A 21872-nucleotide genomic window follows, 5' to 3' on the forward strand; every position below is an offset into this window, starting at 1 on the left:
AAACATGGATAGCGTACCCCACTCACAATGGATATATTCAATCTCCGCACATAAAGGTATCTTTGTCTACATCAATATGGTTAGCCGTAACAGTAGATGCGTACCATACTCACTCAGTGATAAGCGTAGATCTTCATGTAGCGGTTTCTTTATAGACTGCTCCAATGGTATTCCCTCTTTTTTTTCCCAATGAAGAACGTGCTAGTGGGAGTATATTTAAAACATTTTTTAATTAAAAATATACTAAAGCGCTTAGTATTTGAGCATTTGTTTTGTCATGCTGGGATGTGTAGTTCAACAACAGCTGGAGGTCTGAAAGTTCCCCATCCCTGCAGTATATGCACAAAGGGTTCTTTTGGGAAACTACTTTTCTGCATAGTACCTACCAAAATCCCTATTGGTTCTAGGTATCTACCTGTGAGTCTAATGCTTTGCAAACTGAACATTTTTGTTCTGTTTTATAACCACATTTTTGGCATAAATTGTGTCCATCAAGCAAAGATATGCAGACGTGTTGCAGTCCGAAACCATATCCAGCCCATTACTTCATTAGATGGCAATACTACAATGAAATAATTAATCCCTCGTGATATGAAAGGCTGCATTTAAATGAATATTGGTTCAATGCAGAAAAATGTCTGCCTCCGGTGGGTGTAGTAGTCTTGAACACTGCAACATTTTGTACTAGTCAGAGTTATCTAATGCAGTGGTTCTCAAACTCGGTCCACAGGACCCCACACGGTTCACGTTTTCCAAGTCACCTAGCCGGTGTACAGTTATTACTCACTGACACATTTTAAAAGATCCACAGGTGGAGCTGATTATTTCACTTGCAATTCTGTGAGAAGACCTGGAAAACCTGAATTGTTTGGGGTCCTGAGGACCGAGTTTGAGAACCCATACCTCCCAACATGACCCTCTCCAGAAGGGACAAAATACTCTGCTCCTGGACTTTTATCTTAATTTATGATTGCCGGCACTTGTCTTCAACAGGTTAAAGGATAAGAAAGGTGTTTCCCCACAGGTGCTGGAAATCATAAAGGTGTTTCCCCACAGGTGCTGGAGGGAAGTGCAGGAACAGAGCATTCTGTCCCTCCTGGAGAGGGTCATGTATTGGGAGATATGAGAACCTGTGATCTAATGGTATACATTAGTCCTAAACCTCTTTTTCTGTTTTTCATTTAAAGGTCGGAGAAACCTACAAAAGTGATGATAATTGTACACTCTACACTTGCAACAATGTAGATGATGAATTTAACATAATTGAAGAACGACAGACCTGCCTATTTGAGAGTCAAGAGGATTGTAAATTTGTAAGTTAGATTGAAATATTAGAAGCAAAATTGATATCCCCTGTATGCCAATATGAAAGTTCATACTGTGTATAATATTCAAATATGATTTGTATGTAAATTAAAAGGATGGGGTCAAAATACTGGCAGTTGGGATCCTGACAGTCAGAAGACCGAAAGTGAGATCCTGACGGCCAGAATCCTGAAACATCAAGTTGGTAAGAAAAAGGGGTTGGGGTTAGGGTTAGGCACTAGGGAGAGGGTAAGGGTTAGGCTCTGGGAGTGTGATAGATTAGGGGTAGGCTGCAGGGAGGGTTAGGGTTAGGTTGCGGGTGGGGAAGGTTAGGGTTAGGCTGCATGAGGGGGAGGGGAGGGTTAGGCTGCAGGAGGGGGATGTTAGGATTAGGGATAGGGAAGGATAGGGTAAAAATACTTATTGGGATGTCAGGATTCTGGCCATGGGAACCCACTGTTGGTCTTCTGACTGATCCCGACTGCTGGTATGTCATACCCAACCCAAATTAAATGTTTATTTATTTTACTTGGAAAAGCCAGAGCATAATATGATGGATGCATTGCAAGGGGGTCACTCACAGCTACAGTATGTCTCCTCTGAATTTCCAGGCCCCTGCAGAGACACATGGTTGGGTATAGAGGCAGTGTAGCCAGTGCATTGCATCTGGTCTTGCCAAAATAAAGGAGCCCATACAGGCTGCAAGGGTAATTCAGATCTGATTGTAGATGTGCTAAAGTTAACACATCTGCGATCACTTACTCAGACATGCGGGGGAACGCCCAGCACAGGGCTTGTCCACACTGCATGTCTGCCTCTGCCCCCCCACATGGGTGCAAAAGCATCACACAGCGGCAAACGGTCGCACTCGCTGAGTAGCTCCCTGTCAGTGGAGCTCCTGCGCGCTGGCAGGCAGCTACCCGCCACATCCTGGGTCGCAGCGGCTGCGTGTGACATCACGCAGTCGCCGCGGCACACCCCCGCAATGGTCCGGACGAGCCTGCATTGTCCGGACCGCATCCCTCCAATGGCGTTCTAATGCCATTGGCACGACCCCTCCCACCCCGCGACCGCCTCTGCCTGTCAAATCAGGCAGAGGCGATCACAGCCCTGGGATCCTATTAGCATCTCACTGGGCTCCTGGGGTGCGTGCGAGCACTCCACAAAGGGCTTCAGACTGCAATTGCAGCCGCTTCAGCGATCCAGTCTGAATTAGGCCCTGCATTATAATGTATCAGTCTGCACTGCGGACCATTACAAAGAATGAGGATACAGGGAAGGAGGGGGAGCCACTGGGGAATCATCAGTTCAAATAGATCAATCAATTGAGATCAATCATCACCCTTCAAGTCAGCGCCACTGCAGATATGGTAGATGCTAGAATCAAGTGGGCTAAGGGACATTTTCCGTAAGGGGGAGGAGTTATGACGCAAGGGGGAGGAGCTAGGCTAGCGGGATAGTTCCTCTACTATCCACGTCACCAACTATTACCTTTAGTAATTAGGTGGTGAGCGAAGCGGGCCACCGTGCCCGAAGCGTGGCGAGCGAAGCACGCCCGCGAGGGTACTTTTCGGGTACCCTGTTCGCCCGTAGCTCCTCCCCCTGGTGACGTAGTTCCTCCCCTCAATACGTCACAAGGTCCCTTCAGTCCCTCCGATATAGAACCAACCCTGCAGATATCTCTCTCTGCTGGCTGAGCACTGTATGCTGAGAGGAGAGATATAAGCTGTCTGTATGAACACACTGGAGACGTAAGCAGCTGCAGTAAGAAGGCTTACCCCTGGAGGCAGCAAGAATATGCCAGGTCAGCTGTCAGCGTTAGCACAGTATGTAGTGAAAATATAAAATAAAAGCTGGGCACACATTCTAAAGCACTTATTGCAAATATACAGAGACTCCCAAGATAAATCCAACGTTTGAGGACATGTTAATATTTTAATACTCTGAATTTATCTTAAAGTATTTGCTTGTTTATTAGTGCTGGGAGTGCTAGAGGTTGTAATTAATGCTGTCTGCTTTATATGGTGGTCACAAATGCTGTCTATCATATATGGGGGTAACTAATGCTGTCTGTAGTATATTGCTGTCACTTATGCTGTCTAGTATATGAATGCCACTAATGCTGTTTGTAGCATATACAGATGTAGCCACGCTCATTGTTGCTGCTGCTGCACCATACAGGTATCCTAGTTGTGCCATAAAAATAGCGCAGGTAAGCGAAGTAAGGCGTGATAAGACGCAAGAGGATCCACAGCATGCAATACACAGCTTCACCACTGGGTGGTGATTGTTCCACTAATGAAAACTAAAGTACACTGCTGAATAGCAGATGGGTTAATATGTGGGACACACTCGGCTGGCATTGGTCCCACGTATTAACCCAGCCAGGTGATTACCATCCAGTGGACCTCAGTCGCAGTGCTACCGTTATACTGAGGAGCAGTTAAATCTTCTGTGAGGAGTTATCAATTACCCTGGTAAGGTTATAAAAAAATGTGGGTGAGAAGTTGTTTTATTTCTTCTTTCTAAAACTGTATAAATGATCGCTTTCACTAAGGCTGTGGCTGTGAACAAACTGAAAAGCTTGAACTGTGTGGGATTCAATTACATTGAATTGCATGCTGTAAACACAGGGCCTAAGTCAGATCTGATCATAGCGACGATGCGTTTGTACCTGGCTAATAGCTCTCTGCCAGCGCAGATCCTGCGCGCTGGCAGGCCGCTGCTCGCCGCGTCCCGGGTCGCAGCGGCTGCGTGTGATGTCACGCAGCCATCGCGACCCCCCCCAACGGTTCGGACACGCCTTCGGCCGCCGAACTTGGGCAGCATTCCTTCCGGCCCTTTGTGTCTCAATAGCAAAACAATCAGATTATTTTGGAGAATAATTGTGATCTCACACTGCATTTCCAGCAGAAGAGAGACTCTTGGATGGACAAATATGTTCTCCTGAGATAATGGCTGTATTATACAGAGGGCTAACAGTACACCTATTCTCCATTGGTGACTATCAAGTGCTACAGATTTGCCTGGATAACACCTTTTTCCCATTAATGACTATCAAGTGCTACAGATTTGCCTGGATAACACCTTATTCCCATTGGTGACTATCAAGTGCTACAGACTTGCTGGATTACACCTTTGTGCCATTGGTGACTATCAAGTGCTACAGATTTGCATGGATAACACTTTTTTCCCATTGGTGACTATCAAGTGCTACAGATTTGCCTGGATGCTGGACATTAATATAATCTCTCCTCCTCCCAGTCCCCAATTTTATCATTTTAATTTTGCTTTTAAAACTGATTACTGTATTGCCATTTGTGAATGTCAGTTTATAGAAAACAGAAACTAAAACATGTAAAATATTCATTAGAATAAATGATACAAATGATACAAATACATTTCCTTTTCTTCCAACAGGGTCAAATATTTAAAGTTATTCCCGGTCAATGTTGTGGAAACTGTGTAACAAATTCATGTGTGTATACTGATTCCAAGGGAGTGGTTCATGCTTTAAAGGTATATTTTGAATATTATTATTTAAGTAGTTAAAAGCCCATCAAAATTACAGACACCAGGGCCAGATTATAGGGTGGGAAGGTTGCTACTCACACAGAAGCTGATGGGTTTTTTGGAAGTTCCGCTGCTGGGAGCTGGGGCTCTGTCATGCTGAGGGTGTAGTTAGCCTTTTGTATATATAGATGCGTATATCTGTAATTGGCAGGCTATAATTATATATACAGTACATCCCTTATCCAAAATTCAAAATCCCACATTTTTGGGTCCCCTACTGAGATGACATATATATTATATATTATGTGTATATATATATATAGATATATATATATATATTAGAGATGAGCGCCTGAAATTTTTCGGGTTTTGTGTTTTGGTTTTGGGTTCGGTTCCGCGGCCGTGTTTTGGGTTCGAACGCGTTTTGGCAAAACCTCACCGAATTTTTTTTGTCGGATTCGGGTGTGTTTTGGATTCGGGTGTTTTTTTCCAAAAACACTAAAAAACAGCTTAAATCATAGAATTTGGGGGTCATTTTGATCCCAAAGTATTATTAACCTCAAAAACCATAATTTACACTCATTTTCAGTCTATTCTGAATACCTCACACCTCACAATATTATTTTTAGTCCTAAAATTTGCACCGAGGTCGCTGTGTGAGTAAGATAAGCGACCCTAGTGGCCGACACAAACACCGGGCCCATCTAGGAGTGGCACTGCAGTGTCACGCAGGATGTCCCTTCCAAAAAACCCTCCCCAAACAGCACATGACGCAAAGAAAAAAAGAGGCGCAATGAGGTAGCTGTGTGAGTAAGATTAGCGACCCTAGTGGCCGACACAAACACCGGGCCCATCTAGGAGTGGCACTGCAGTGTCACGCAGGATGGCCCTTCCAAAAAACCCTCCCCAAACAGCACATGACGCAAAGAAAAAAAGAGGCGCAATGAGGTAGCTGTGTGAGTAAGATTAGCAACCCTAGTGGCCGACACAAACACCGGGCCCATCTAGGAGTGGCACTGCAGTGTCACGCAGGATGGCCCTTCCAAAAAACCCTCCCCAAACAGCACATGACGCAAAGAAAAAAAGAGGCGCAATGAGGTAGCTGTGTGAGTAAGATTAGCGACCCTAGTGGCCGACACAAACACCGGGCCCATCTAGGAGTGGCACTGCAGTGTCACGCAGGATGTCCCTTCCAAAAAACCCTCCCCAAACAGCACATGACGCAAAGAAAAAAAGAGGCTTTTTACTGATATTTGGTGTTTTGGATTTGACATGCTCTGTACTATGACATTGGGCATCGGCCTTGGCAGACGACGTTGCTGGCATTTCATCGTCTCGGCCATGACTAGTGGCAGCAGCTTCAGCACGAGGTGGAAGTGGATCTTGATCTTTCCCTAATTTTGGAACCTCAACATTTTTGTTCTCCATATTTTAATAGGCACAACTAAAAGGCACCTCAGGTAAACAATGGAGATGGATGGATTGGATACTAGTATACAATTATGGACGGGCTGCCGAGTGCCGACACAGAGGTAGCCACAGCCGTGAACTACCGCACTGTACTGTGTCTGCTGCTAATATATAGACTGGTTGATAAAGAGATAGTATACTCGTAACTAGTATGTATGTATAAAGAAAGAAAAAAAAACCACGGTTAGGTGGTATATACAATTATGGACGGGCTGCCGAGTGCCGACACAGAGGTAGCCACAGCCGTGAACTACCGCACTGTACTGTGTCTGCTGCTAATATATAGACTGGTTGATAAAGAGATAGTATACTCGTAACTAGTATGTATGTATAAAGAAAGAAAAAAAAACCACGGTTAGGTGGTATATACAATTATGGACGGGCTGCCGAGTGCCGACACAGAGGTAGCCACAGCCGTGAACTACCGCACTGTACTGTGTCTGCTGCTAATATATAGACTGGTTGATAAAGAGATAGTATACTCGTAACTAGTATGTATGTATAAAGAAAGAAAAAAAAACCACGGTTAGGTGGTATATACAATTATGGACGGGCTGCCGAGTGCCGACACAGAGGTAGCCACAGCCGTGAACTACCGCACTGTACTGTGTCTGCTGCTAATATATAGACTGGTTGATAAAGAGATAGTATACTCGTAACTAGTATGTATGTATAAAGAAAGAAAAAAAAACCACGGTTAGGTGGTATATACAATTATGGACGGGCTGCCGAGTGCCGACACAGAGGTAGCCACAGCCGTGAACTACCGCACTGTACTGTGTCTGCTGCTAATATATAGACTGGTTGATAAAGAGATAGTATACTCGTAACTAGTATGTATGTATAAAGAAAGAAAAAAAAACCACGGTTAGGTGGTATATACAATTATGGACGGGCTGCCGAGTGCCGACACAGAGGTAGCCACAGCCGTGAACTACCGCACTGTACTGTGTCTGCTGCTAATATATAGACTGGTTGATAAAGAGATAGTATACTCGTAACTAGTATGTATGTATAAAGAAAGAAAAAAAAACCACGGTTAGGTGGTATATACAATTATGAACGGGCTGCCGAGTGCCGACACAGAGGTAGCCACAGCCGTGAACTACCGCACTGTACTGTGTCTGCTGCTAATATATAGACTGGTTGATAAAGAGATAGTATACTCGTAACTTGTATGTATGTATAAAGAAAGAAAAAAAAACCACGGTTAGGTCACTGGTATATACAATTATGGACGGGCTGCCGAGTGCCGACACAGAGGTAGCCACAGCCGTGAACTACCGCACTGTACTGTGTCTGCTGCTAATATAGACTGGTTGATAAAGAGATAGTATACTACTAATATTATATACTGGTGGTCAGGTCACTGGTCACTAGTCACACTGGCAGTGGCACTCCTGCAGCAAAAGTGTGCACTGTTTAATTTTAATATAATATTATGTACTCCTGGCTCCTGCTATAACCTATAACTGGCACTGCAGTAGTGCTCCCCAGTCTCCCCCACAATTATAAGCTGTGTGAGCTGAGCAGTCAGACAGATATATAATATATATAGATGATGCAGCACACTGGCCTGAGCCTGAGCAGTGCACACAGATATGGTATGTGACTGAGTCACTGTGTGCTGTGTATCGCTTTTTTCAGGCAGAGAACGGATTATAAATAAAAGTGGTGGTCACTGGTCACTATCAGCAAAACTCTGCACTGTACACTACTGAGTACTCCTAATGCTCCCCAAAATTAGTAAATCAAGTGTCTCTCTAATCTATTCTAATTCTAAACGGAGAGGACGCCAGCCACGTCCTCTCCCTATCAATCTCAATGCACGTGTGAAAATGGCGGCGACGCGCGGCTCCTTATATAGAATCCGAGTCTCGCGATAGAATCCGAGCCTCGCGAGAATCCGACAGCGTCATGATGACGTTCGGGCGCGCTCGGGTTAACCGAGCAAGGCGGGAAGATCCGAGTCGCTCGGACCCGTGAAAAAAAACATGAAGTTCTGGCGGGTTCGGATTCAGAGAAACCGAACCCGCTCATCTCTAATATATATATAGATATATTATATAGTTATATAAAATAATATACATATATATGTGTCATTCTCTCAGTAGGGGAACAAAAAGTTGTGATCTTGAATTTTGGATAAGGGATACTCAACCTGTATACATAAATAATCAGTTCAGGGAAATAAAAGATTCCATTTATAGAAGGGCAGATGACAATAATGTTCTGAAAATGAGTAATAAATTGGACTGTAAAAAGCAATTACTGTGAAAAGTATAAATACTGGTATATAGAAGAGAGAGAGAGAGAAAGAGATTCCTAGCAGCAGCATTGGGGACACTATTGAGAGCAAAGATGATAAGCAACTAGGCTAGATAGCAGTTGCATGCAGTGTCCATGTGAGATAGAAATGGAGCATTTGGGGGTGGGGGGGATATATGGCATGTCTAGGTGACCATAGAACATGTGAATGATCATGACATATGCCAATTTCTATCTATGAACTGTGGTGCAATTAAGTGACAAGAGTACAATTACACTTTTTATCTTAAAGAATACAGTGCATCCAGAAAGTATTCACAGCGCTTCACTGTTTCTCCATTTTGTTATGTTACAGCCTTATTCCAAAATGGAATAAAAATTCTTGACACAATTCCCCATAATGGCAATGTGAAAAAAGGTTGTTGTTTTTTTTGCAAAGTTATTAAAAATTAAAAAAAACTAAGAAATCACATGTACATAAGTATTCACAGCCTTTGCTCAATTTCGCCCATTCCTCTTTGCAGCACCTCTCAAGCTCCATCAGGTTGGATGGGAAGCGTCAGTGCACAGCCATTTTCAGATCTCTCCAGAGATTTTCAATCGGATTCAAATAAAAAAAAACTAAGAAATCACATGTACACAAGTATTCACAGCCTTTGCTCAATTTCGCCCATTCCTCTTTGCAGCACCTCTCAAGCTCCATCAGGTTGGATGGGAAGCGTCAGTGCACAGCCATTTTCAGATCTCTCCAGAGATGTTCAATCGGATTCAAGTCTGGGCGATGGCTGGGCCACTCAAGGACATTCACAGAGTTGTCCTGAAGCCACTCATTTGATATCTCGGCTGTGTGCTTAGGGTCGTTGTCCTGCTGAAAGATGAACCATCGTCCCAGTCTGAGGTCAAGAACGCTCTGGAGCAGGTTTTCATTCAGGATGTCTCCGTACATTGCTGCAATCATCTTTCCCTCTATCCTGACTAGTCTCCCAGTTCCTGCCGCTGAAAAAATTCCCCACAGCATGATGCTGCCACCACCATGCTTCACTGTAGGGATGGTATTGTGTAGGGATGGTATTGGCCTGGTGATGAGTGGTGTCTGGCATCCATGCCAAAGAGTTCAATCTTTGTTTTATCAGACCGGAGAATTTTGTTTCTCATGGTCTGAGAATCCTTCAGATGCATTTTGGCAAACTCCAGGTGGGCTGCCATGTGCTTTTTTACTAAGGAGTGGCTTCTGTCTGGCCACTCTACCATACAGGCCTGATTGGTGGATTGCTGCAGAGATGGTTGTCCTTCTGGAAGGTTCTCCTCTCCCCACAGAGGAATGCTGTAGCTGTGACAGAGTGACCATCGGGTTCTTGGTCACCTCCGCGACTAGGGACCATCTCCTCCGATTGCTCAGTTTAGACAGCCGGCCAGCTCTAGGAAGAGATCACGGTGGTTACAAACTTCTTCCATTTATGTATGATGGAGGACACTGTGCTCATTGGGACCTTCAAAGCAGCAGATATTTTTCTGTACCCTTCCCTAGATTCATGCCTTGAGACAATTCTGTCTCGGAGGTCTACAGACAATTCCTTTGACTTCATGCTTGGTTTGTGTTCAGACATGCACTGTCAAGTGTGGGACCTTTTATAGACAGGTGTATGCCTTTCCAAATCATGTCCAATCGACTGAATTTACCAGAGGTGTACTCCAATTAAGCTGTAGGAACATCTCAAGGATTATCAGTGGAAACAGGATGCACCTGAGCTCAAAAATCGCAAACATTTTTTTTCCTTTGGGCATTATGGTGTATTGTGTGTAGAATTTTGAGGACAAAAATGAATTTATTCCATTTTGGAATAAGGCTGTAACATAACAAAATGTGGAAAAAATGAAGCGCTGTGAATACTTTCCGGATGCACTGTATGTACATTGAGTCATATATGATAGATTTAACTGCAGCAATGGAGTCAAATTGGCAGATACAGTATACGCAATATTCTAATGGAAGAAATAAAAGGTTTCTGCAAGAGCCTATATAAAGAGAAACCAACATAGATTATTATTATTATTATTATTATTATTATTATTAATAATAATAATAATAATAATAATAATGATAAAAAATAGTGCACACTCTTTTTTTAAAAGTTTTTTATATACAGTATACAGTACATACAGTACATCAGTAATATTCTGAAACAACTCATTTTCATTGTAATTCATTACACCTGAGAAATACTGAAAAAATATTAAATAGTTGTAAGAATAAATCATTCAACTACTGTACCTTATTCCAAAGTACACATAATTAACCATTTGAAATGATATACAGTATAGTGTATTTAAGAATACTCACAGTTTGGGGGTTTTCCTAATCCTGTTAGCATTACATGTATAGTGTTTACTTCTTTGTCTTTTTAATTTGATCAGGTCGACCAAGCCGAAACTGATGCCACAGACATTTGCTTATCCTATTCCTGTAAAGAGATAAATGGACAATTGTCTACCATTATTAGGAACGAGACATGTGAATACAAAAGTGCTAATCACTGTGCCCAGGTAATGTAAGACAGTACTATATATATATATATATATATATATATATAGTGTATGTGTGTGTGCAATATAAATATATATATAATCAGTATGAATTACCAACGGTCTGGATGCTGGGCGTCAGTATACAGAAAACGGCATTCTGGCCATCAGCATCCGGCCGCAGTCGGTGCTGAGTGTGTGCAGAGCCGACATGTCAGCATACCATGGCCAGTTTGTCCACGGGCATCCAGCAGCTGCTAGAGATGGAGATGAGAGCGGCAGAACGAGTGCGCTCGCCACTGGTTAAATTCCCACTCTATAGGTGTCGTGGACACCCACGAGTGGGAATAGCCCCTGTGAGCCGGGATTCCGGATGGCATCATTGTCAGCAGTAGGGATTCCATCATCGGTATCCTGACCGACGAGAACCCGATAGATATATATATATATATATATATATACAGACACGTGGAGGATTAGTAAGGGCACCGGACCAAGTCGCAATTGATACCAGTGAGTGCCGGATGATTTCACTACTATATATATATATATATATATATATATATATAGAAAAGACAGCACTCAGTAAAAAATATAACTAACAAAAAAATGGTGGTGCAGTGTCAAAAATGGTTAATATTAACACTCACTTTTCCCAGGTAATGAAAAAAGAGATACCAGCACTCACTTTTGGAGATGAAAAACGATTATTTAATCTTCATAAAGATTCCATTGCATTCTTCAGGTCCCCCTGAAGAAAACCACTCTGTACTGGTTGTAACAGCTGTTGGGCTGAAGCTGTCGGTCCATATACAATGGAATCCTTATGAAGATTAAATAATCATTTTTCATCTCCAAAAGTGAGTGCTGGTATCTCTTTTTTCATTACCTGGGAAAAGTGAGTGTTAATATGTATATTTATATATATTCTCGCTCTACCTTCCCTGTCTCATTTTCCTCATCTTGTCTATGTCTCTCCCCAGTATCTATCTTTCCTCCTTTCTCTCTTATCCCTTCCACCCCATTCCTTTTTTTATCTCCCTTTCCTCTGACTATTTTTTTTATATCTCTCAAATAACTACAGTGAGCAGAGCAGGCAGCTATGCAGGGTGAGAATGACGTCTGGGTGGGGGTATCCTGGCTGAGATGAGTCATCCCTGAGCCCTGTCCCATTTGACCTGGTGGTGTAGCAGTACCTCAGTTGAAGCTCTCTCTCCTTGTACTCAAAGTGAAGTTACTGTTAGGGGATGTGATTTAATCCTGAACCTTTGATCATCACAATTTTAACCTTGTCAAAGTCACTTAGATCCTTAGGCTTGTTGATATATTTCCTGCGTCCAACATGTCAACTTCAAGAAATGACCACTGACTAATATATCCTACCCCTTGACAGGTGCCGTTCACCACTTCAACTAGTTGTATTTTTTTTTTAAATATGTGTATTTTTCTATGGGACATCGGTACATCCCCTGTTTAGGCCACACCTCCACGCTTTGCCAGGGCATGATCCCGCTCTCTAGGGTGCAATCCTAATTTAAAGTACTACTATCTGTAACTGCCATTTTCATGCATTTAAAATTCATATTTGAATATAAATTCAATAATTCATATATATGGCTTTTGTAATCCTGCACCACTTTTGTTCTATGTCAATCAGTAAATATACTCTGAGATTCAGTATTATATTAAAATATAGAAAAATAATTGTTTGATGCATATAAATGATGTAAACAAAACAGCAGGCAATTAAAAAAAATGATAATAAAACAAGAATCAACACTCAACTTAAAAGTGGAAGTTCTTAACCACTTGCCTTGCACTAATGCATGTCATATTACCACAGCCAGGTAGTATCACTTCTGAAATGGAGGAAATCCATTCTGCACAAGTGCAGAACAGACTTCCTCCCGCTGCAGCTGCCCCCTGGGAGTGATGCAGCCATCTCTGACCACCGGTATCACTGATAGATAGATAGATAGATAGATAGATAGATAGATAGATAGATAGATAGATAGATAGATAGATAGATAGATAGATAGATAGATAGATAGAAAATGAAATATATATACACCATATATCACTCCATACTGTAAATCTGCTTATTTTCAGAATGAAAAGTATATTGTTTCACCTGGTCGCTGTTGTGGACATTGTGTACAGACATCATGCTTAATTACATTACCTAATGGAGTAAATAAAACTTTGAAGGTATGTGTTTAACTAATTACAATCTATGATAGGTTGTTGTTACATAGGTTAAGCATACTGACTTTGTGCACCTGACACTTTTCTGAGAGCCAAAAGGACCCCACAGCACCTTGTTCATGATGTCCTGTTTGCTTGATGGATAGGTCTATCACTTTGGGATTTACAACAAGCTAGCCTTTGGTTCTGTTTTATTTCAAATGCAGTAAAACAATGAATGAAGCTGTTGTTCCACACTCTGTTAGTTTGCATGTCTTTGGAAAGTGATATTACGGGGTACCAGCAGTATACTGTAGGTAATGATTTCAAGTGGTAAATTTATGTCTCTGCAAAACTGTGAAGGTTTCCCGTCAACTTCCATAAATTTACATGCCCTAACTAAGGGCCCGATTCAGATCTGATCACTGTTGTTTGAATTCGCACAGCGGCAGATTATTGAATGACTGTGCATGCGTATGCAATGCAATGCGCAGGCGCGTCGTCAAACAGCGACAGGATGGTGTGAAAATTTCGATTTGCAAGGTAATTGACAGGAAGAGGAAGTTTGGGGCTGGTAACTGACCATTTTCTGGGAGTGTCAGAAAAAACGCAGGCGTTCCCAAGCGTTTTCAGGGCAGGTGTGTGACGTCAGCTCCAGTCCCGATCAGCTTGATTCTATCGCATTGGAGGAGTAAGTCTTGGGCTGTGCACAGACTGGAAATATCATTCGATGGTGAGTGAGTTGCGAACGGATTTGCAGCTGTCCGCGGTCTGGCAGAATTTTCACACGGCGTACACATGCATTCGCACTCTTGCACGGGGTGGGGTTTAATTCTCCCTGGGCGGCGACTATCTGATTGCAGACCTCTGCAAATTGGCAGCACAGTGATCAGGTCTGAATTAGGTCCTAAATTCCAAACAGAATGATAGCTCTTCATAGTTGCAGAAACTTATTTGCCACAACATACTCTAAGGTATGATCTGGACTTCTCTTTACCACACAAGCCTCATTCATATCTATAGCAGCTGATTTTAATCCAAAACAACACACACAGTGTTCTTCCCATCCATCCCAATCTTGTGATTGGTACACTCATCCTAATGTACAGGATGCTAGGAGGTGTCTCCCCTGCGTCTTGTATCTGAAGCAAGTAATTCCACTGCATGCATCAGTAAAATAGTGTTTCTCTAACGTCCTAAGTGGATGCTGGGGACTCCGTAAGGACCATGGGGAATAGCGGCTCCGCAGGAGACTGGGCACATCTAAAGAAAGCTTTAGGACTATCTGGTGTGCACTGGCTCCTCCCCCTATGACCCTCCTCCAAGCCTCAGTTAGTTAGATCTTTGTGCCCGAACGAGAAGGGTGCACACTAGGGGCTCTCCTGAGCTTCTTAGTGAAAGTTTTAGTTTAGGTTTTTTATTTTCAGTGAGACCTGCTGGCAACAGGCTCACTGCATCGAGGGACTAAGGGGAGAAGAAGCGAACTCACCTGCGTGCAGAGTGGATTGGGCTTCTTAGGCTACTGGACATTAGCTCCAGAGGGACGATCACAGGCCCAGCCATGGATGGGTCCCAGAGCCGCGCCGCCGGCCCCCTTAGAGAGCCAGAAGGCAGAAGAGGTCCGGAAAATCGGCGGCAGAAGACGTCCTGTCTTCAACAAGGTAGCGCACAGCACTGCAGCTGTGCGCCATTGCTCTCAGCACACTTCACACTCCGGTCACTGAGGGTGCAGGGCGCTGGGGGGGGGCGCCCTGAGACGCAATAAAAACACCTTGGATGGCAAAAAATGCATCACATATAGCTCCTGGGCTATATGGATGCATTTAACCCCTGCCAGAATACATAGAAAAACGGGAGATAAGGCCGCCGATAAGGGGGCGGAGCCTATCTCCTCAGCACACTGGCGCCATTTTCCCTCACAGCTCCGTTGGAGGGAAGCTCCCTGGCTCTCCCCTGCAGTCACTACACTACAGAAAGGGTTAAAAAAGAGAGGGGGGGGCACTAATTACGCGCAGTATTAAAGATACAGCAGCTATAAGGGGAAAAACACTTATATAAGGTTATCCCTGTATATATATAGCGCTCTGGTGTGTGCTGGCAAACTCTCCCTCTGTCTCCCCAAAGGGCTAGTGGGGTCCTGTCCTCTATCAGAGCATTCCCTGTGTGTGTGCTGTATGTCGGTACGTTTGTGTCGACATGTATGAGGAGAAAAATGATGTGGAGACGGAGCAGATTGCCTGTAATAGTGATGTCACCCCCTAGGGGGTCGACACCTGAGTGGATGAACTGTTGGAAGGAATTACGTGACAGTGTCAGCTCTGTATAAAAGACAGTGGTTGACATGAGACAGCCGGCTACTCAGCTTGTGCCTGTCCAGACGTCTCATAGGCCGTCAGGGGCTCTAAAGCGCCCGTTACCTCAGATGGCAGATATAGACGCCGACACGGATACTGACTCCAGTGTCGACGGTGAAGAGACAAATGTGACTTCCAGTAGGGCCACACGTTACATGATTGAGGCAATGAAAAATGTTTTACACATTTCTGATAATACAAGTACCACCAAAAAGGGGTATTATGTTCGGTGAGGAAAAACTACCTGTAGTTTTCCTGAATCTGAGAAATTAAATGAGGTGTGTGATGATGCGTGGTTTTTCCCCGATAACAACTGATAATTTCTAAAATGTTATTGGCATTATATCCTTTCCCGCCAGAGGTTAGGGTGCGTTGGGAAACACCCCCTAGGGTGGATAAAGCGCTCACACGCTTGTAAGGGCTCTACCCTCTCCTGAGATGGCCGCCCTTAAGGATCCTGCTGATAGAAAGCAGGAGGGTATCCTAAAATGTATTTACACACATACTGATGTTATACTGCGACCAGCAATCGCCTCAGCCTGGATGTGCAGTGCTGGGTTGGCGTGGTCGGATTCCCTGACTGAAATATTGATACCCTAGATAGGGACAGTATATTTTTGCCTATAGAGCATTTAAAAGATGCATTTCTATATATGCGTGATGCACAGCGGAATATTTGCCGACTGGCATCAAGTCTAAGTGCGTTGTCCATTTCTACCAGTAGAGGGTTATGGACACGTCAGTGGTCAGGTGATGCGTATTCCAAACGGCATTTGGAAGTATTGCCTTATTAAGGGGAGGAGTTATTTGGGGTCGGTCTTTCAGACCTGGTGGCCACGGCAACAGCTGGGAAATCCACGTTTGTACCCCAGGTCGCCTCTCAACATGAGAAGACGCCGTATTATCAGGCGCAGTCTTTTCGTGGACAAGCGGGCAAAAGGTTCCTCATTTCTGCCCCGTGACAGAGGGAGAGGAAAAAGGCTGCAGAAATCAGCCAGTTCCCAGGAACAGAAACCCTCTCCCGCCTCTGCCAAGCCCTCAGTATGACGCTAGGGCTTTACAAGCAGAATCAGGCACGGTGGGGGGCCCGTCTCAATGAATTTCAGCGCGCAGTGGGCTCACTCGCAAGTAGACCCCTGGATCCTTCAGGTGATATCTCAGGGGTACAAATTAGAATTCGAGACGTCTCCCCCTCGCCGTTTCCTAAAGTCGGCTTTACCGATGTCTCCTTCTGACAGGGAGACAGTTTTGGAAGCCATTCACAAGCTGTATTCCCAGCAGGTGATAATCAAGGTACCCCTCCTGCAACAGGGAACGGGGTATTATTCCACACTGTTGTGGTACCGAAGCCGGACGGCTCGGTGAGACCGATTCTAAATCTAAAATCTTTGAACACTTACATACAGAGGTTCAAATTCAAGATTGAGTCACTCAGAGCAGTGATTGCGAACCTGGAAGAAGGGGACTACATGATGTCTCGGGACATCAAGGATGCTTACCTTCAAGTCAAAATTTACCCTTCTCACCAAGGGTACCTCAGGTTTATGGTACAGAACTGTCACTATCAGTTCAGACGCTGCCGTATGGATGGTCCACGGCACCCCGGGTCTTTACCAAGGTAATGGCCGAAATGATGATATTCCTTCGAAGGAAGGGAATTTTAGTTATCCCTTACTTGGACGATTCCCTGATAAGGGTAAGATCCAGGGAACAGTTGGAGGTCGGTGTAGCACTATCTCAGGTAGTGTTGCGGCAGCACGATTGGATTCTCAATATTCCAAAATCGCAGCTGGTTCCGACGACTTGTCTTCTGTTCCTAGGGATGATCCTGGACACAGTCCAGAAAAAGGTGTTTCTCCCGGAGGAGAAAGCCAGGGAGTTATCCGAGCTAGTCAGGAACCTCCTAAAACCGAGCCAAGTCTCAGTGCATCAATGCACAAGGGTTCTGGGTAAAATGGTGGCTTCCTACGAAGCAATCCCATTCGGCAGATTCCACGCAAGAACTTTCCAGTGGGACCTGCTGGACAAATGGTCCGGGTCGCATCTTCAGATGCATCAGCGGATAACCCTGTCACCAAGGACAAGGGTGTCCCTCCTGTGGTGGTTGCAGAGTGCTCATCTTCTAGAGGGCCGCAGATTCGGCATTCAGGACTGGGTCCTGGTGACCACGGATGCCAGCCTGCGAGGCTGGGAGCAGTCACACAGGGAAGGAATATCCAGGGCTTATGGTCAAGCCTGGAGACATCACTTCACATAAATATCCTGAAGCTAAGGGCCATTTACAATGCTCTAAGCTTAGCAAGACCTCTGCTTCAAGGTCAGCCGGTGTTGATCCAGTCGGACAACATCACGGCAGTCACCCACGTAAACAGACAGGGTGGCACAAGAAGCAGGAGGGCAATGGCAGAAGCTGCAAGGATTCTTCGCTGGGCGGAAAATCATGTGATAGCACTGTCAGCAGTATTCATTCCGGGAGTGGACAACTGGGAAGCAGACTTCCTCAGCACGACCTCCACCCGGGAGAGTGGGGACTTCACCCAGAAGTCTTCCACATGATTATAAACCGTTGGGAAAAACTCGACAGGTATTGCGCCAGGTCAAGGGACCCTCAGGCAATAGCTGTAGACGCTCTGGTAACACCGTGGGTGTACCAGTCAGTGTATGTGTTCCCTCCTCTGCCTCTCATACCCAAGGTACTGAGATTGATAAGATGGAGAGGAGTAAGCACTATATTCGTGGCTCCGGATTGGCCAAGAAGGACTTGGTAACCGGAACTTCAAGAGATGCTCACGGAGGATCCGTGGCCTCTACCTCTAAGAAGGGACCTGCTCCAGCAAGGACCCTGTCTATTCCAAGACTTACCGCGGCTGCGTTTGACGGCATGGCGGTTGAACGCCGGATCCTGAAGGAAAAAAGGCATTCCGGATGAAGTCATCCCTATCCTGATCAAAGCTAGGAAGGATGTAACCGCAAAACATTATCACCGCATTTGGCGAAAATATGTTGCGTGGTGCGAGGCCAGTAAGGCCCGACGGAGGAAATTCAACTGGGTCGATTCCTACATTTCCTGCAAACAGGAGTGTCTATGGGCCTGAAATTAGGGTCCATTAAGGTTCAAATTCGGCCCTGTCAATTTTCTTCCAAAAAGAACTAGCTTCAGTCCCTGAAGTTCAGACGTTTGTAAAAGGGGTTCTGCATATACAGCCTCCTTTTGTGCCTCCAGTGGCACTTTGGGATCTCAATGTAGTTTTTGGGTTCCAAAAGTCACATTGGTTTGAACCACTTAAATCTGTGGAGTTAAAATATCTCACATGGAAAGTGGTCATGCTGTTGGCCCTGGCCTGGGCCAGGCGCGTGTCAGAATTGGCGGCTTTATCCTGTAAAAGCCCTTATCTGATTTTCCATTCGGACAGGGCGGAATTGAGGACTCGTCCTCAGTTTCTCCCTAAGGTGGTTTCAGCGTTTAACCTGAACCAACCTATTGTGGTGCCTGCGGCTACTAGGGACTTGGAGGACTCCAAGTTGCTAGATGTTGTCAGGGCCCTGAAAATATATGTTTCCAGGACGGCTGGAGTCAGGAAATCTGACTCGCTGTTTATCCTGTATGCACCCAACAAGCTGGGTGCTCCTGCTTCTAAGCAGACTATTGCTCGTTGGATTTGTAGTACAATTCAGCTTGCACATTCTGTGGCAGGCCTGCCACAGCCAAAAATCTGTAAATGCCCACTCCACAAGGAAGGTGGGCTCATCTTGGGCGGCTGCCCGAGGGGTCTCGGCTTTACAACTTTGCCGAGCAGCTACTTGGTCAGGAGCAAATACGTTTGTAAAATTCTACAAAATTGATACCCTGGCTGAGGAGGACCTGGAGTTCTCTCATTTGGTGCTGCAGAGTCATCCACACTCTCCCGCCCGTTTGGGAGCTTTGGTATAATCCCCATGGTCCTTACGGAGTCCCCAGCATCCACTTAGGACGTTAGAGAAAATAAGAATTTACTTACCGATAATTCTATTTCTCGTAGTCCGTAGTGGATGCTGGGCGCCCATCCCAAGTGCGGATTGTCTGCAATACTGGTACATAGTTATTGTTACCAAAAAATCGGGTTATTGCTGTAGTGAGCCATCTTTTCTAGAGGCTCCTCTGTTATCATGCTGTTAACTGGGTTCAGATCACAAGTTGTACGGTGTGATTGGTGTGGCTGGTATGAGTCTTACCCGGGATTCAAAATCCTTCCTTATTGTGTACGCTCGTCCGGGCACAGTATCCTAACTGAGGCTTGGAGGAGGGTCATAGGGGGAGGAGCCAGTGCACACCAGATAGTCCTAAAGCTTTCTTTAGATGTGCCCAGTCTCCTGCGGAGCCGCTATTCCCCATGGTCCTTACGGAGTCCCCAGCATCCACTACGGACTACGAGAAATAGAATTATCGGTAAGTAAATTCTTATTTTTTCACCTACAGTATGCATGCCCATCAGGTTTATAGGAAGCAGTCATACCCCCATGGTCCACAGCCATGCTCACCTGTCCCAATTATGAATTTAACAACTTGGGAAGGTAAACACATAGCATGCCCCACTGTTATATGGCCAATTCACAATTACAGTTTGGTACCTAACAGATGACTTTTATTTATATTTATATGAGGTTAGTAACTAATTCATGCTTTTAATTTTTTCAAAGGTCGGGGAAGTGGTGTATCCAGATAAAGATACATGTATAAGTTATGGTTGTACCCAAATAAATGGAAAGTTTTTTACTGTTACAAAAAACAGAACCTGTGAACACATAAAACCAGAGGACTGTGAATCTGTAAGTTATTAGCCACAAAATAGTGAAAATAGTGAATAGTGAATAAACACTGGGGTTAATGTATCACCCTGTCACTGATCATGCCGGTATTTCTCTTCCCGCTTCGCCTCTTTGCTGAGGCGAAGCAGGAATCACTAGAGCCGAGATGTACGAACATGGGGTAGCATAATCTCACAGGACCTGGCGCATTTAAAGGGGCTATTTGGCACAGCTGCAGCAATGATGTGTGAGGACACATTTATGTATTCACACTGTGGTGTTCTCTGTTCCACTGTTCAACTATTTACCACTGTGGTTTCTTTTCAATCTGTAAACAAATATACACAGGGGGATGTCTTCCTGGCAAACTCACCTATGTCCGTATATTCTTGAACATTTATAGCATATATAGCCAAAATAAAATGTATTAATCCCTGTTGGCTTTAGTGCAGAGTTGCGGTCGATTGTGGGACCGCATGCTATATCATGCTTCCTCTCATGTTACCCTCCCCCCATATAATTTAGTCATCTTACATGAATATTACTTCTGTTATTATTCTAAAGCTAAATAAGAACTCGTGCTCATATATATTAAGTTGTTTTTTACCTCTCAAACAGGGAATTATTGAAATGGATGCAAGTGGCTGTTGTAAGATATGCAAGGGTAAGTTGTCAGGTCTCTAAAATGTAACTATATAAAATATTCCCATAGTCTACACATAGTAGTGGATTTCATTTATGACACTCATTGGATCAAAAATGGTTTGGATTTGAACTCATATTCCCATGTGGCACTGCCAGGGCACGTTACATTTCATGTGGCACTGCCAGGGCACGTTACATTTCATGTGGCACTGCCAGGGCACGTTACATTTCATGCCTTCGCTACACTCTTGGGAAAGTCCTACACAAACTAGAAGTACTGTTAGCTAGTGTTTGGTGAGGGTCTTCTGTTAGAAATTAAATAGTACTGTGCGTGATCAATGGATTGATTCAACAAATTTAACTTACACTTTTTATAGAAGTAACAAACAGTGGCGTAACTAGAAATTTTTCTCCCCCAAGCCAAAAAATTCTTCGGCGCCCCACCCCCCCACCCCCATCCCCCATCCCCCATAATTGGCAAAGGGACAAACATGTGCGCGCCGCAAAAAAGGGTGTGTGGTTTCGTTGGGATGGGCGTGGCTTCGCATAAAGGGGCGTGGCATTGCAGGAAAAGACTACCCTATACCCCAGTTTTGCAACCTGCACGCCCAGACTTTGGTCACCACAGGAAAGAAAAATAATCCTGATTCATGCCCCTTACATTATTTGTCATTTTTCCTCCTTATAGTAATGCCCAGTATACATTATGCCACATACTGCAATGGCCCTTAGACATTATGCCACACACAATAATGCACATGACACAATATGCACACACCATAATGCCCCCTACACATTATGCCACACACCGTAATGCCCCCAACA

General features: G+C 44.4%; 1 protein-coding gene across 1 annotated transcript in view; it reads left to right on the forward strand.

Moving 5' to 3' along the window:
• Positions 1-21872, forward strand: part of LOC134969044 (mucin-2-like) — a 695488-nt gene that overhangs the window by 635121 nt on the left and 38495 nt on the right. Inside the window, exons 44-49 of the mRNA XM_063944753.1 lie at positions 1188-1313; positions 4726-4824; positions 10972-11100; positions 13189-13287; positions 20295-20423; positions 21021-21066. Of these exons, the coding sequence (XP_063800823.1) occupies positions 1188-1313; positions 4726-4824; positions 10972-11100; positions 13189-13287; positions 20295-20423; positions 21021-21066 (628 nt within the window). The remainder of the gene's footprint in view (positions 1-1187; positions 1314-4725; positions 4825-10971; positions 11101-13188; positions 13288-20294; positions 20424-21020; positions 21067-21872) is intronic.

The sequence above is a fragment of the Pseudophryne corroboree genome, chromosome 11, assembly GCF_028390025.1.
Source record: "Pseudophryne corroboree isolate aPseCor3 chromosome 11, aPseCor3.hap2, whole genome shotgun sequence".
NCBI classification, from domain to species: domain Eukaryota; kingdom Metazoa; phylum Chordata; class Amphibia; order Anura; family Myobatrachidae; genus Pseudophryne; species Pseudophryne corroboree.